General features: G+C 35.1%; 1 protein-coding gene across 3 annotated transcripts in view; it reads left to right on the plus strand.

Moving 5' to 3' along the window:
* Positions 1-15,474, plus strand: part of KCNT2 (potassium sodium-activated channel subfamily T member 2) — a gene marked incomplete at both ends in the record, with an annotated part of 388,861 nt that overhangs the window by 226,821 nt on the left and 146,566 nt on the right. For all 3 annotated transcript variants that reach the window (XM_080917662.1, XM_080917663.1, XM_080917664.1), the window contains one exon: positions 5,849-5,957. In XM_080917662.1, the coding sequence (XP_080773788.1) occupies positions 5,849-5,957 (109 nt within the window). The remainder of the gene's footprint in view (positions 1-5,848; positions 5,958-15,474) is intronic.

The raw sequence follows: 15,474 nt of genomic DNA on the forward strand, positions 1-15,474 counted from the left end.
ATTCTGTTCATGTATGCAGTCTGAAAGCTTATATCTTTTTATTGGGGGAATTTATTCCATTTATTTTAACAGATATTAAAGAATTATAGTTGCTGTTTCCTGCTATTTTTGCTTTTAGAGATAGAACTGTGCCTGTGTGTCTTTCTTCTTTTGGTTTTCTTGCTTAGTTATTTCCTTGTTTTTACTTGGATATAGTTTCCCTTCCTTTATTGGGTTTTCCATCTATAATTTGTTTTAGTGCTGGGTTTTTGGTAAGATATTGTGTAAATTTAGTTTTGGCGTGGAATATCTTGGTCTCTCCGTCTATGTTGTTTGAGAGTTTTGCTGGATATAGCATCTTGGGCTGACACTTGTGTTTTCTTAGGGTCTCTATGATGTTTGTCCCGTTAAAAACTGTATGGTACTGGTAAAGAGATAGGCACTTGAATCAATGGAATAGAATAGAAGATACAGAAATGAGCCTTCACATATATCGTCAATTGATTTTTGACAAAGTAGCTCTAAATATTCACTGCAAATAGGACAACCACTTTCACAAATTGTGCTGGGCCCACTGGCACTTAGCATGCTGAAGAATGAAAGTAATCCCTTTCTTATCTCTTTGTACGAAGCAAGTGGATCAAAGATCTCCATATTAAGCCAGGTACACTGAAAATATTAGAAGAGAAAGTAGGGAAAACCTTAGAACACATTGGCACAGGAGAACAGAACACCAATGGCTCATGCTCTAAGGTAAAATCTCGACAAATGGGACTTAATGAGATTACAAAGTTTCTGTAAGGCTAAGGACAGTTTCAAGAAAACAAAACGGCAGCCAATAGTTTAGAAAAAACTCTATAATAACCCCACATCTGATAGAGGCCTAATATCCAAGTTCTCAGCAGCCTTAGCCATCAGGAAAATGCAAATCAAAACAACCCTGAGATTCCACCTCACACCAACCAGAATGGCTAAGATCAAAAATTCAGATGACAGCAGATGCTGGCCAGAATGTGGAGAAAGAGGAGCACTTCTCCACTCTTGATGGGGTTGTGAACTGGTACAACCACTCTGGAAATCAGTCTGGCAGTTCCTCAGAAAATTGGACATAATAGTAACTAAAGACCCAGTTATTCTACTTCTGGGAATATACTCCATAGACTCCAACATACAACAAAAACACATGTACCACAATGTTCATAACAGCTTTATTTATAATAACCAGAAGCTCGAAACAACTCGATGTCTTTCACTATATGAATGGATACAAAAATTGTGGTATATTTGCATGATGGAATACTTCTCAGCTACCAGAAACAATGACTTTATGATATTTCAAAAGATAGAATCAGATGTAATATTACCTAACTCATTTTTGGAGGCTACAATAACCCTTGTACCTAAACCACACAAAGAGAACTTCAGACCAATCTCACTTATGTTGATGCAAAAATACTCAACAAAATCCTTGCAAAACGAATCCAAGAACACATTAAAACGATCATTCATCATGACCAAGTAGGCTTCATACCCGGGATGCAGGGATGGTTTAATATAAGGAAATCCATCAATGTAATCCACCATATAAACAAACTCAAAGATCAAAATCACATGGTCATCTCACTAAATGCTGAGAAAGCATTTGACAAAATCCAACACCCCTTCATGTTAAAAGTCCTGGAAAGAACAGGAATCCAAGGTCCATACCTAAACATAATAAAAGCAATATACAGCAAACCAACAGCCAACATCAAACTTAATGGCGAGAAACTTGAAGCAATCCCACTAAAATCAGGGACTCGACAAGGTTGCCCACTCTCCCCCTACCTATTCAACATAGTACTGGAAGTCCTGGCTGGAGCAATTAGACAGCAAAAGGAGATCAAGGGGATACAAATCGGAAAAGAAGAGATAAAAATATCACTCTTTGCCAATGACATGATAGTGTACTTGAGTGACCCCAAAAATTCCACCAGAGAACTCCTACAGCTCATAAACAAGTTCAGCAAAGTGGCTGGATACAAAATTAACTCGAACAAATCAGTAGCCTTCTTATACTCAAAGGACAAACATGCGGAGAAAGAAATTAGGGAAAAGGTACCCTTCACAATCGTCACAAAAACTATAAAAATACCTTGGTGTGACTCTAACTAAGCAAGTGAAGGACCTGTAGGACAAGAACTTCAAACCTCTAAAGAAAGAAATTGAGGAGGACCTCAGAAAATGGAAAGATCTCCCATGCTCATGGATTGGAAAGATCAACATCTTAAAAATGGCCATCCTACCAAAAGCAATCTACAGATTTAATGCAATCCCCATCAAAATTCCAACCCAGTTCTTCATGGAATTGGAAAGATCAATGTGCAATTTTATATGGAATAACAAAAGACCTAGAATAGTGAAATCCATCCTCAACAACAAAAAAACATCTGCGGGAATCACTATCCCTGACCTCAAGCTATATTACAAGGCAATTGTGCTGAAAACTGCATGGTACTGGTACAGAAATAGGCATGTGTATCAATGGAATAGAATAGAAGATCCAGAAATGAGCCCTCATGTATATGGTCACCTGATTTTTGACAAAGGAGCAGTAAATATTCAATGGAAAAAGGACAGCCTATTCAACAAATGGTGCTGGTCCTACTGGCACTCAGCATGCAAAAGAATGAAAATAGACCCGTTCTTATCTCCTTGTACAAAGCTCAAGAGTAAGTGGATCAAAGATCTCCACATTAAACCAGATACACTGAAACTATTAGATGAGAAATTAGGGAAAACCTTAGAACACATAGGCACAGGAGAAAATTTTCTGAACAAAACACCAATGGCTCAAGCTCTAAGGTCAAAGATTAACAAATGGGACTTAATGAGATTGCAAAGTTTCTGTAAGGCTAAGGACATCGTCAAGAAAACAAATGGCAACCAACAAAATGGGAAAAGATATTTACCAACACCACATCAGATAGAGGCCTAATATCCAAGGTATACAAGGAACTCAAAAAGCTAGACACCAGAGAATCAAATAACCCTATTAAAAATGGGGTACAGAGCTAAGCAAAACGTTTTCAGTTGAGGAACACCGAATGGCCGAGAAACATCTGAGGAAGTGCTCGACATCCTTAGCCATCAGGGAAATGCAAATCAAAACAACCCTGAGAATCCATCTCACACCAGTCAGATTGGCCAAGGTCCAAAAATCAGATGACAGCAGATGCTGGCGAGGCTGAGGAGAAAGAGGAACACTTCTCCACTGTTGGTGGGGTTGCAAACTAATACAATTACTCTGGAAATCAGTCTGGCGATACCTCAGATAATTGGATATAGTACTACCTGAAGATCCAGCTATTTCACTTCTGGGCATATACCCCAGAGACACTTTAATACACAACAAAGATATATGCACCAAAATGTTCATAGCAGCTCTATTTATAATAGCCATAAGCTGGAAAGAACCCAGATGTCCTTCAGAAGATGAATGGATACAAAATTTGTGGTACATTTACACAATGGAATACTACTCAGCCACCAGAAACAATGACTTAACCAAATTCTTAAGAAAATGGCTGCATCTAGAGAACATCATCCTGAGTGAGATAACCCAGTCACAAAAGAACAGACATAATATGCAGTCACTGATATTGGGACACTAACCCCAGAGGCTTGCACTCCCCCAGAAACAACTCACAGACTGTATGAAGTCCAAGAAATAAAGAAAAAAATATATTTACAAAACTAGAAGACTTTGACTATTTCCATGTTGTGTGTTGTTTTGCATGCACTTTATGCTCATTGTAACTATAAGGTTTTCATTGCATACTGTCAAGCCCTTGAAAAAATCAAGTACTGACTAAAAAATATTTTCACAGAGTTTTATGTAAAAATTATTTTGATGTCTGAAAAAACAGTACTGACAAAAATGTATGGTTTTAGGCGAAAAATGTTTAAAATCTGTACATTTATCTTTTTTTTGTAAAATAAAGTCATTTAAAAAAAAAAGAAAATGGATGCATCTAGAGAATATCATCCTGAGTGAGGTGACACAGTCACATAAGAGCAGACATAATATGCAGTCACTGATAATTGTGGACTAACCGTAGAAATTCCTGAACACCACAAAAACAACTCACAGACTATATGTAGTTCAAAAAAAAAATCTAAAGCAAAAAAAAAAATGTAAAATCATTCTTTGACTACAACTTGTTTTACATGTACTTTATACTCATTGTAACTAGTAAGATTTTAATGCATAGTATCAAACCTTTAAAAAAAAATCAAGTACTGACAAAATGTATTCTTATACTTTCATGCAAAACTGCTTTTTAAATCCGTACATTTATCTTGGTTTTTTTAAAACGAAGGTGTTCAATTACCAAAAAAAGAAAGAAAATATTAATGTGTGTTCAGATCTACTGTGTATCGGTTTTTGTGAAACTTGAACTCACTGTCTTGTACAAGCTGCTACTTCAGAGCAAAATAAAATGTGTGTAGATAAGGAATAACCTGAGCTTATTAAGAAAATCAGGACCAGGTATAAGCATATCTAGTTTTTTTTTTTTTTTTTTTTTTTTTTGATGTTTGTTTACAAAATGTGGCCTTTTGGTTTCTAGCTATTTTGGTCTTGCTAACCTCCAATGTAATGTGGGATTCTTTCATGTTTTTCTTGGATTAGAACACTGATTGCCCTTTGCTATATGAATATCATCCTTGGAAGGGAACCTAAGCATTTTACAAGGCCCCCTTCCTGATAAACTCAATAAAAGGATTAAATCATTGCCGTGGATATCTAGGTAGTTAGTTATAAAAAATTAAAATATATAGCTGTTGCCAATTATTAACAACCAGGTCTTCTGCATTTACTTATTTAATGCACTACATCTGAGTGTATCAAGCATTGTTCAGGGAGATGTTGTCATTATCTTTTTCTTTGACCTAATAATATTGTTAAATAGAATTATCTACATTTATACTGGCCACTAATGGAAGCTACTAGCCCTATGTGACTATAAAAACTTGATGGGTGTTGCTAGTGTTTCTGAAGAAATAGTTTAATTTTAATTAAATTAACTTGAACATCAATATAAGTCTGTTGACCTTTGCATGGCAGTACTAACCCACAATGTTCATTTCTAAGACATGGCTGGTAAAGATAATTTAAGAATCCACATTATTATGTTCAGTTCATTTAATAATTGTTCATATCATTGCTGATATTGAACATTCATTTTGATTCTCCTAGCATCCCAGCTTTCCCAATACATTTTATTCCATCTAAGTGTTTTTTATTACTATGTACAACACATATACATTGATAAATATAAGAACAGAATCAAATGGTTTTTCTTTACTATTATATGAACAATATATGGTGTTCTCATGAGTAGTCACCATAGTTGCTTACCCCTTCCCTATGTTTTAAATTAATTAATATTAAGAATTCCTATTTTTATTCTGTTAGGACTGTTATGAATAATAATGTATTATTTAATAATTCTGATTATATGCTTAGTTTTATCTAGTTACACCTCTTTCATTCTCAAATATTCTAATTCTTACTTAATGTCACTGGTTGAATTTGGAACTAGATCTTTTAGATACATACTAAGGATTAAAAAGAAAGCATCACTTGTAAATCTTGGTAGAATAGAATTAGGGACATCAGAAGCTCCAGGTCACACCCTCCTCATAACAAAATGAATACACAGAAGGCACTTTTTCAAAACACCAAAACCAAAAGACATGACTCAATTGTTCTTATTTTCCACCCTTAAGTGTAAATGGGACCATTTGACAAGTTCATTTCCATATTACTATTTTAATTTATATTGTTAAACTTAATTTCAGGATATGTTGAATCTTATCATTTCAGGATCACCAAACCATTTTGAGAGCATGGGCTGTGAAAGATTTTGCCCCAAATTGTCCTCTGTATGTTCAGATATTAAAACCAGAAAATAAATTCCACATCAAATTCGCAGGTAAGTTCTGGTCTTCAAAGACAGCCTTTGAGTTTATCTTATACTACTCACTTTTGTTTTGTTTTGTTTTGTTTTACATTTGTGAGGTTAGTATTAATATTTATATTTCTTCACTTATTCATATTTCTGCAGAACAGAAAGAATTATCTATTAATCTATGTGAAATACAAAAATTATAATTCTCAAGAATTTAATATTTGAGATGAATTTTTACTATTGACATATAACTTGCTGATTTTATCATCTGAATTTACCATATAAGTTTGTAAGATAATTTGAATTTTCAAATGATTCTGTTATTAAATTTTGAAATATTATATCTGTTTTTTTGTTTGTATATAGTAAGTTCTTTCCCACAAATCAACTTACTGTATATTGCAGAGTTATATAGTTAATTTGGTTTACAGACCTTAACAAAATTCAAGAAAAAGAGAATCTTCTGTTTATGTTCTTTGAGACACAGCTTTTTAAAATAAAACATTCCACTAATTGGGGAGAACATGCTTTACATCAACAGAAAACTGAACAATATAAAATAATAATTCTTTTCCTAAATAATTTTCTGGGAGAAAGAGGCAGCTTTATGTTTGATCAGTGATTCAGGTACTTTTCTCCCAAGCAGAACAGACATGTTCTGTATTGTGTTTGAAATCATCTCAACAATTAAAGCCTAAGAGATTATTAAAATATAAGTCCTTTTTAGCAATATGCAAGAAGTTATTTGGTCCACTATCTTTATATGCTAATTAGTTGGTTTATTGTACTGAAATAAACATTATGAATGAATTTTAAGTAATAAAGTTCTGAGGTTGTTGAAACAGTTAATTCTATCTTTTTCTCCTTATCACAAGTGATGACTCGTTTCAACAAAATGTTTATAGGACAACCAACAACACTGACTCATTACTCCATTTGTATATTATTGCTCTTAGGAAAATTTTTTCTTTAAACAGTACCCACTGTGGGAGTTCTGGTGGAAGTGGCCTGAAGTAGAGGTGCTAGGATGCAGAAAGCTGAGAGAGATGTTATAGTCATTTTATTGAACATGCTTTTGGAAGTGGAATGGGAAAGTATACAGAAAGTGCTTCACAAGGTGTTTTTTATAAAAGCCTATTTTAGGAGAATATTTGTGTTTCAAATCATTTATAAATGTCCTAAAGCATATCAGAACAGCATCAATGACATCACCAGTAGGCAAACACTTATAGTAAAACGTTGAATTTGAATTTCAACGTTTAAGGTTTTTAAAGAGCTGGCATGAAAATTATTATGCTGAGTCATACTTTCCATTCCTCCTGAAAAGCTGTGTCCAGTTGGGCAGGACCAACAAAAAACCATTTTCCAGACTTTCAACTGTCCATTGAATCTAAATCAATTGGATGTAAATCTTTTTATCATTTTTATTGGATGTTCTCTGTATTAACATTTCAAACATTATGCCCTTTCTCCTGTCTCCCATCTCCCCTCCTAACTCCCCTTGTTTCCATGAAGGTGCTCACACTCCCAACATCCACCTCAGTGCCTTGGCATTTTCATACACTGTGAAAACCAGCCTTCACTGGACCAAAGTCCTCTCCACCCATTGATACCAGACAATGCCATTCTCTGTTCCATATGTAACTGGAGCCATGAGCCTCTCCAGGTGTTCTCATTGGTTGTTGTTTTAGTCTCTAGGAGTTCTGGGGCTTTGGTTGGTCGATAATTTTGTTCTTTCAATGGGGTTGAAAACCCCTTCACCTCTTTCAGTCCTTTTCATTATCTCCTCCATTGGTGTCCCTGTGTTCAGTCCAATGGTTAGCTGCAAGCAACCTCACTTGTATCAGTATGGCTCTATCAGAGCCTCTGAGGAGGCATCAATATCAGGTTCCAGTAAGCCCTTCTTGGTATCAGCCATAGTAACTAGGATTAGTGGCTGCATATGAAATGGATCAGTAGGTGAGTCTTTTCTGGATGATCTTTTCTTCAGTCCCTGCTCGTCTATTACTCCCTGTATCTCCTCCTGAGTGTATTTTGTTCTCCCTTCTAAGAAGGACTGAACATATACACTTTGTTCTATTTGAGCTTCATAAGATCTGTGAATAAGTTCTTGGGTATTCAGAGCTTTTGGGCTAGTATCTTATAGGTGAGAGGAAGTTGTGTGTGTGTGTGTGTGTGTGTGTGTGTGTGTGTGTGTGTGTGTGTGTGTGTGTATGTGTGTGTTTATGACTAGGTTACCTTACTCATGATGGTAGTTTCTAGTTCCAATGATTTTCCTAAGAATTTCATGAAGTCATTGTTTTTAATAGCTGAGTACTACTCCAAATAGAAATGTGTACCATATTTTCTTTATCTTCTTTTAGGACATCTGAGTTTTTTCCAGCTTCTGGGTATTATAAATAAGGCTTCTATGAACATAGTAGAGTATAGGCCTTTTATATGTTGGAGGGTCTTCTGTGTATATGCCCAAAAGTGATACAGCTGGGTCCTTAGGTAGTATTGTATCCAATTTTTGAGGATCCTCCAGAGCGATTTCCAGAGTGGTTGCACCAGCCTGCAATCCCATCAATATTGGAAGAGTGTTCCTCTTTTTCCATATCCTTTCACGCACTTGCTGTCATCTGAGTTTTTGATCTTAACCATTATGACTGGTCTGAAGTACAATCTTATGGTTATTTTGATTTGCATTTCCTTCATGACTAAAGATGTTGAACATTGATTTAGATGAAGAACATGGCTGGTTCTTCTCAACCATGCAATATCTCTCAGATGAAAATTCTTTGTCTAGTGTTGTACCCATTTTCATATCATTTTGATAATCTGGAATTTAATTTCTTGAGGTCTTTGTATATATAGGATATTAGCCCTCTAATAGATGTAGGATAGGTAAAGTGGTTGCCATTTTGTCTTATTGACACTGTCCTTTGCCTTACAGAAACTTTGCAGTGTTTTGAGGTCCTATTTGTTGATTCTTGATCTTAGATCATAAACAATTAGTGCACTGTTAAGTAAATTTTCCCTTGAGTCAGTGTTCGAAGCTCTTATCCCACTTTTTTTTAATTGAAGAACTTTATTATAAAACAAAGATAAATGGGCAAAGTTTAATATTTTTGTATAAAAGTATATGAATACATTTTTGTCCTTGCTTGGCTTATTTTTTTAGGTTTGATGGTGTCATTAAGATCGTACTAGTTACAATGAGCATAAATTGCATGTAAAACAGGAGGTAACCTGGAATTAGTCAAAGTTTTCTTGGTGTGTAAGGACTAAACATAATGTTTTTTTTTCTTTTTTTTTTCTTGAATTTCACACAGTCTGTGAGTTGTTTCTGGGGTGTTTAGAGCTTTCTGGGGTTAGTATCCAATTATCAGTGACTGCATATTATGTCTGTTCTTTTGTGACTGGGTTATCTCACTCAGGATGATATTCTCTAGATGCATCCATTTCCTTAAGAATTTCATAAAGTCATTGTTTCTGATAGCTAAGTAGTACTCCATTGTGTAAATGTACCACAATTTTTGTATCCATTCATCTACTGAAGGACATCTGGGTTCTTTCCAGCTTCTGGCTATTATAAATAGAGCTGCTATGAACATTGTGGTGCATGTGTCTTTGTTGTATATTGGATCGTCTCTGGGGTAAATGCCCAGAAGTGGAATAACTGGGTCTTCAGGTAGTACTATGTTCAATTTTCTGATAAAGTGCCAGACTGATTTCTAGAGTGGTTGTAGCAGTTTACAACACCACCAACAGTGGAGAAGTGTTCCTTTTTCTCTACAGCCTCGCCTGCATCTGCTGTCATCTGAATTTTTGATCTTGGCCAATCTGACTGGTGTGAGGTGGAATCTCTTATCCCACTTTCTATTCTATTAGTTTCAGTGTGCCTGATTTTATGTGGTGGTCTTTGATCTATTTGGCCTTTATTTTTGTACAAGTAGTTAATACTGGATCAATTTGCATTCTTCTATATGTTGATGGCCAGTTAAACCAGAAACATGTTGAAGATGCTGTTTTTTTTTTTTTTTTCCTCCTGGATGGTTTTAGCTCTTTTGTCACAGATCAAGTGACCATAGGAGTGTGGGTTCATTTCTGGCTCTTCCATTGTATTCCATTGTTCTACATGCCTGTTTCTGTTACCTGTTTCAATACCATGCATTTTTTAGCATGATTGGTCTTTTCCAGCTTGAAGTTAGGTGATTCCCCCAGAAGTTCTTTTATTGTTGAGGATAGTTTTCACTCTTCTAGATTTTTGTTTTTGTTGTTGAAATGAATTTGCAAATTGCTCTTTCTAAGTCTTTGTAGAACTAAGAAGGAATTTTGATGGGGATTGCACTAAATCTGTAGATTGCTTTTGGCAAGATGGCCATTTTTAATATATTAATCTTTGCAATACATGAGCATGAGAGTCCTTCCCATCTTCTGAGATCTTTAATATCTTTCTTCAGTGACTTGAAGTTCTTGTCATACTGATCCTTCACTTACTTAATTATGGTTACACCAAAGCATTTTATATTGTTTGTGACTATTTGAAGGGTGTCATTACCCTAGTTTCTTTCGCAGTCTGTTTATTCTTTGAGTAGAGGAAGGTTACTGATTCTTTTCAGTTAATTTTATATCCAGCCACTTTGCTCAAGTTGTTTATCAGCTGTAGAAGTTCTCTATTGGAATTTTTGGGGTCACTTAAACATATTATCTACAAATAGTGACTATTTGACTTCCCCTTTCCAATTTATATCCATTTGATATCCTTTTGTTGTCTGATTGGTCTGGCTAGGATATCCAGTGCTATATTCAGTACTTAAGGGAAGAGTTAGCATCCTTGTCTAATCCCTGATTTTAGTGAGATTGCCTCAAGTTTCTCACCATTTCATTTGATGTTGGCTACTGGATCTCTGTATATTGCTTTACTATGTATATATATTTCAATTTTTTGAAGACTTTTATTATTAAGGGTGATGAATTTTTTCAAATGCTTTCTAAGCTTCTAATAAGATGATCATCTGTTATGTTTTTTTTTTTTTTGAGTTTTTTAATATAGTGGATTATGTTCATGGATTTTCCATTATTGGACCATCGCTGCATCCCTGGGATGAATGCTACTTGATCATGATGAATGATTGTTTTGATGTGTTCATTGATTCATTTTGTAAGAATTTTATTGAGTTTTTTTTGCATTGATGTTCATGAGGGAAATACATCTGAAGTTCTCTTTATTTGTAGGGTCTTTGTGTAGTTTAGGTGTAAATGTTATTGTGGCTTTTAAGAATGAATTGACTAGTGTTCCTTCTGTTTCTATTTTGTGGAATAATTTGGAGAGTATTAGTATTAGGTCTTCTATGAAGGTCTGAGAGAATTCTGTATTAGACCCATCTGTTCCTGGGATTTTCTTGGTTGGGAGACTTTTGATATAGAGTGCTTCTATATCTTTAGGGTAGATTAAACTGTTTAGATGGCTTATATGATCCTGAATTAACTTTCATATTTGAGATCTGTCAAGAAATTGGTCCATTTACTCAAGAGTTTCTAGTTTTGTTGAGTATAGGCTTTGGTAGTAATATCTGATGGTTTCTTGAATTTCCTCAGTTTCTGTAATTGTTATGTCTTCCTTTCCATTTCTGGTTTTGTTAATTGGAATATTGTCTCTATGCCCTCTGGTTAGTCTGGCTAAAGGTTTATCTATGGCATTGATTTCCTCAAAGAACAGACTCCTGGTTTTGTAGAATCTTTGTGTAGTTCTCTGTGTTTCCAGTTAGTTGATTTCAGCTCTTAGTTTGATTATTTCCTGCCACCTACTCCTCTTGGATATATTTGTTTCTTTGTGTTCTAGAGCTTTCAAGTGTGCTGTCAGGCTGTTAGTGTATACTTTCTCCAATTTCTTTTTTTGAGGCACTCAGAGCTATGAGATTTTCTCCTAGCACTGCTTCATTTTATCCAATAAGTTTTGGTATGTTGTGCCTTCGTTTTAGTTAAAGTCTGAAAAGTCTTTCATTTCTTTATTTCTTCCTTGACCAAGTTATCATTCAATAGAGCAAAATTGTTCACTTTCAATGTCTATGTGGGCTTTTTGTCATTTTTATTATTATTAAAGACCAGACTTATTCCATGGTGATCTGATAAGATGCATGGGGTTATTTCATTCTTCTCGTATCTGTTGTGGCCTGTTTTGTGACCTATAAAATGGGAAATTTTAGAGAAGGTAACATGAATTGCTGAGAAGAAAATATATTCTTTGGTTTTAGGATAGAAATTTTCTATAAATCTCTGCTAAATTCATTTGGTTCATAACTTCTTTTAGTTTCACTGTGTTTCTGTTAAGTTTCTTTTCCCATGATATGTCCAGTGATGAGAATAGGATGTTGAAGACTTCCACCATCATTGTGTGGTGTGCAGTGTGTGCTTTCAGCTTTATTAAAGTTTCTTTTATGAATGTGGGTGCCCTTGGATTTGCAGCACAGACGTTCAGGATTGAGAGTTTATCCTGATGGATTTTACCTTCAAGAAATATGAAGTGTCCTTCCTTTACTTTTTTGATGACTCTTGGTTGAAAATCTATTTTATTCAATATTAGGATGGTTACTCCAGTTTTTCTTTCAGCAAAATGCTGGGTCCTTTTTAATTATCCAGTCTGATAGTCTTTAATTTTTTACTGGGGAATTAAGTCCATTGATATTAAGAAATATTAAGAAATGCTGATTGTTGTTTCCTGATATTTTTGTTGCTAGTGGTGAAATTATGTTTGTGATGGCTATATTCTGTTTGGGTTTTTTTGTTGTTGTTTTGTTTTTGATTTTTGTTTTTGTTTTTTGGGGGGTTTCGTTTGTTTTTGTTTTTGTTTTTGTTTTGATTTTGTTTTTTGCAAGAAGACTGCTTTCTTGCTTTGTCTAGAATGTAGTTTTGTTCCTTCTGTTGGTGCTTTCCATCTATTATCCTTTTTAGGGTTGGGTTTGTGGGAAGATGTTGTGTAAATTTGGTTTAGTCCTGGAATATCTTGGTTTCTTCATTTATGGTAATTGAGCCTTTTGCTGGATATAGTAGCCTAAGCTGACATTTGTGTTCTCTTATGGTCTGTATGACATCTGTCCAGGATGTTCTACCTTTCATAGTCACTGTTAAAAAGTCTGGTGTGATTGTGATAGGTCTGCTACTTCACTTTTTTTTCCCTTACTGCTTTTAATATTTATTTTTTTTGTTTATCTTGTACCTTTGTTGTTTTGACTCTTATGTGTCCAGAGGAATTTCTTTTCTTGTTCAAACTATTTGGAAATCTGTAGGCTTCTTGTAGGTTCAAAGATGTCTTTTTCTTTAGAATAGGGAAGTTTTCTTCTATTATTATTATTTTTTTTATAAAGAACAAAATTTAATTGGGGCTGGCTTACAGCTTTAGAGATTCAGTCCAGTGTCATCAAGATGGGAACACGGCAGCATCCAGGCAGGCATGGTGGAGGAGGGGCTGAGAGTTCTACATCTTCATGTGAAGGCCGCTAGCAGATACTTGCTTACAGGCAGCTAGGATGAGGATCTTAAAATCCACACCCACAGTGGTACACCTACTCCAACAGGGCCACACCTTCTATTCCTGCCACTTCCTTGGCGGAGCATAGACAAACCATCAGACCTAGGATATGAATGAGCATGTTGATGAAGTGTAACACTAACAAAGGAAGCTGAGGAAGACACCAGAAGCAGAGAGTTCCCATGCATGCGTCTACGGCCATACCACCCTGAACACGCCCGATCTCGTCTGATTATTTTTTTGAAAATATTTACTGGGTCTTCAAGTTGGGAATTCTCACACTCTTCTACACCTATTATCCTTAGTTCCCTGGTTTGTTTTTCTCATTGTGTCCTGGATTTCCTGGGATAGGAGCTTTTTGCTTTTTGAATTTTCCTTGTCTATTGTGTCCATGTTTTCTATGGTCTCTTCTGCACCTGAGATTCTCTCTTTTATTCGTTGTGTTCTGTTGGTGATGCTTGCATCTATGACTCCTGATCTCTTTCGTAAGTATTCTATTTTCATGGTTGTGTCTTTTTGTGATTTCTTTATTTTTTTTCTATTTCCATTTTTAGATCTTTGATTGTTTTTTTCAATTCCTTTGTCTGGTTGGTAATGTTTTCCTGTAGCTCTTTAAGTAATTTTTATGTTTCATCTTTAAGGGCTTCTATGTGTTTACCTGTGTTTGCCTGTATTTCTTTAAGGGAGTTATTCATGTTCTTCTTAAAACCCTCTGTCATCATCATGAGATATGATTTGAAAGCAAAATCTTGTTTTTCTGGTGTGTCATGATATCCACTATTTCTGTGGTTTGAAAACTTGGTTCTGATGTTGCCAGGTTGTCTTGGTTTACGTTGTTTAGGTTCTTGTGCTTGACTCTTGCCATCTTGTTATTTGTGATGTTACTTGGCCTTGATGTCACTGACTTAAGCTTGTCCTTCCTGTGGGCCCATTGGCCTATGAGCCTATGGGCCTAAAGGTAAGGATGCACCTGGGTGATCATCTGTCTGTGGGCAGGTTTTTGGCCCAATGTCAGTGGGATGGTCCCAGCTCCGGACAGAGATGGAGCTGGATCTAAATCTTAAGGCAACTGCTGTTTGTGGTATGGAAAAATCATTTGATATTTTTTGAAAAATCAAATGATTTTAAACTTATCATTTGAGTATAAGTTTACTCACTCAGTGAATATATCCATTCTTCTTTCCTTTCTTTATCTAGCCCTGAATAATATTCATCCTATAAATTAACCACACGCTGAAATAGTGTGCTTATAAGTAAGGTATTACAGAAACTATTGTGTTGTTTTTTTCTTTCAAATATTTCATTTGACATTATTTTAGTAAGCTAACCAAAAATGAGTACATTATTTTAAAATTCTCTCCTAATAGTTCATCTCAATATTTCTTATTTTGACACGTTGAAATTCTGTTTAATAGTGCTTTAAGTTCTTTTACAGCTGAGATTACAACATATCAAATGGGAGTCTTTTTATAGTATAAAAGATGAAAGCATCGTAGTTTCATTAAAATGTCATAAAGATATTAAGGCTGATGTATGAAGCTCTCTGATCAATATAATTCATTTTACATCTCAGCGAGAGTTTGAGAAGTAACAGACTTTTCATAATAAAAGGCAGTGGATAAAGCTGTCAGTTTGTTTAATAGATCATTAAAATGATGGCCCCCAAGGAGCCAAACTCTACCATGTGTGTCTCGCTGGAATGTGGTCTTGCTGCCTCCAAGCTGCATCTGAAAAAGCTTAGTATAGCCTCTTAAAAGAAACAATAGCAAGAGGAAAAGTAAGACTCATAAATCCTGGTACCTGCCTGTGTAGGTTCCTCTTATGCAGTAGCCAACTCAAAGCATGTTGATATGCAGAATTTTGATGAATGAAGCTTATGTTGAGTTATTAGAGGTTGATATCAATATATAGCTATAGAATAATATCACTTGTGAAGAAATAATAATTGCTAAAAATCACATCTCCTTGATGATTTTCATTGTGGTTTTAAATTGCTTAAGTTACTTTGACTTTCTTGGATATTCCAAC

Source organism: Micromys minutus (assembly GCF_963924665.1).
Source record: "Micromys minutus genome assembly, chromosome: 6".
Taxonomy (NCBI): Eukaryota; Metazoa; Chordata; class Mammalia; order Rodentia; family Muridae; genus Micromys; species Micromys minutus.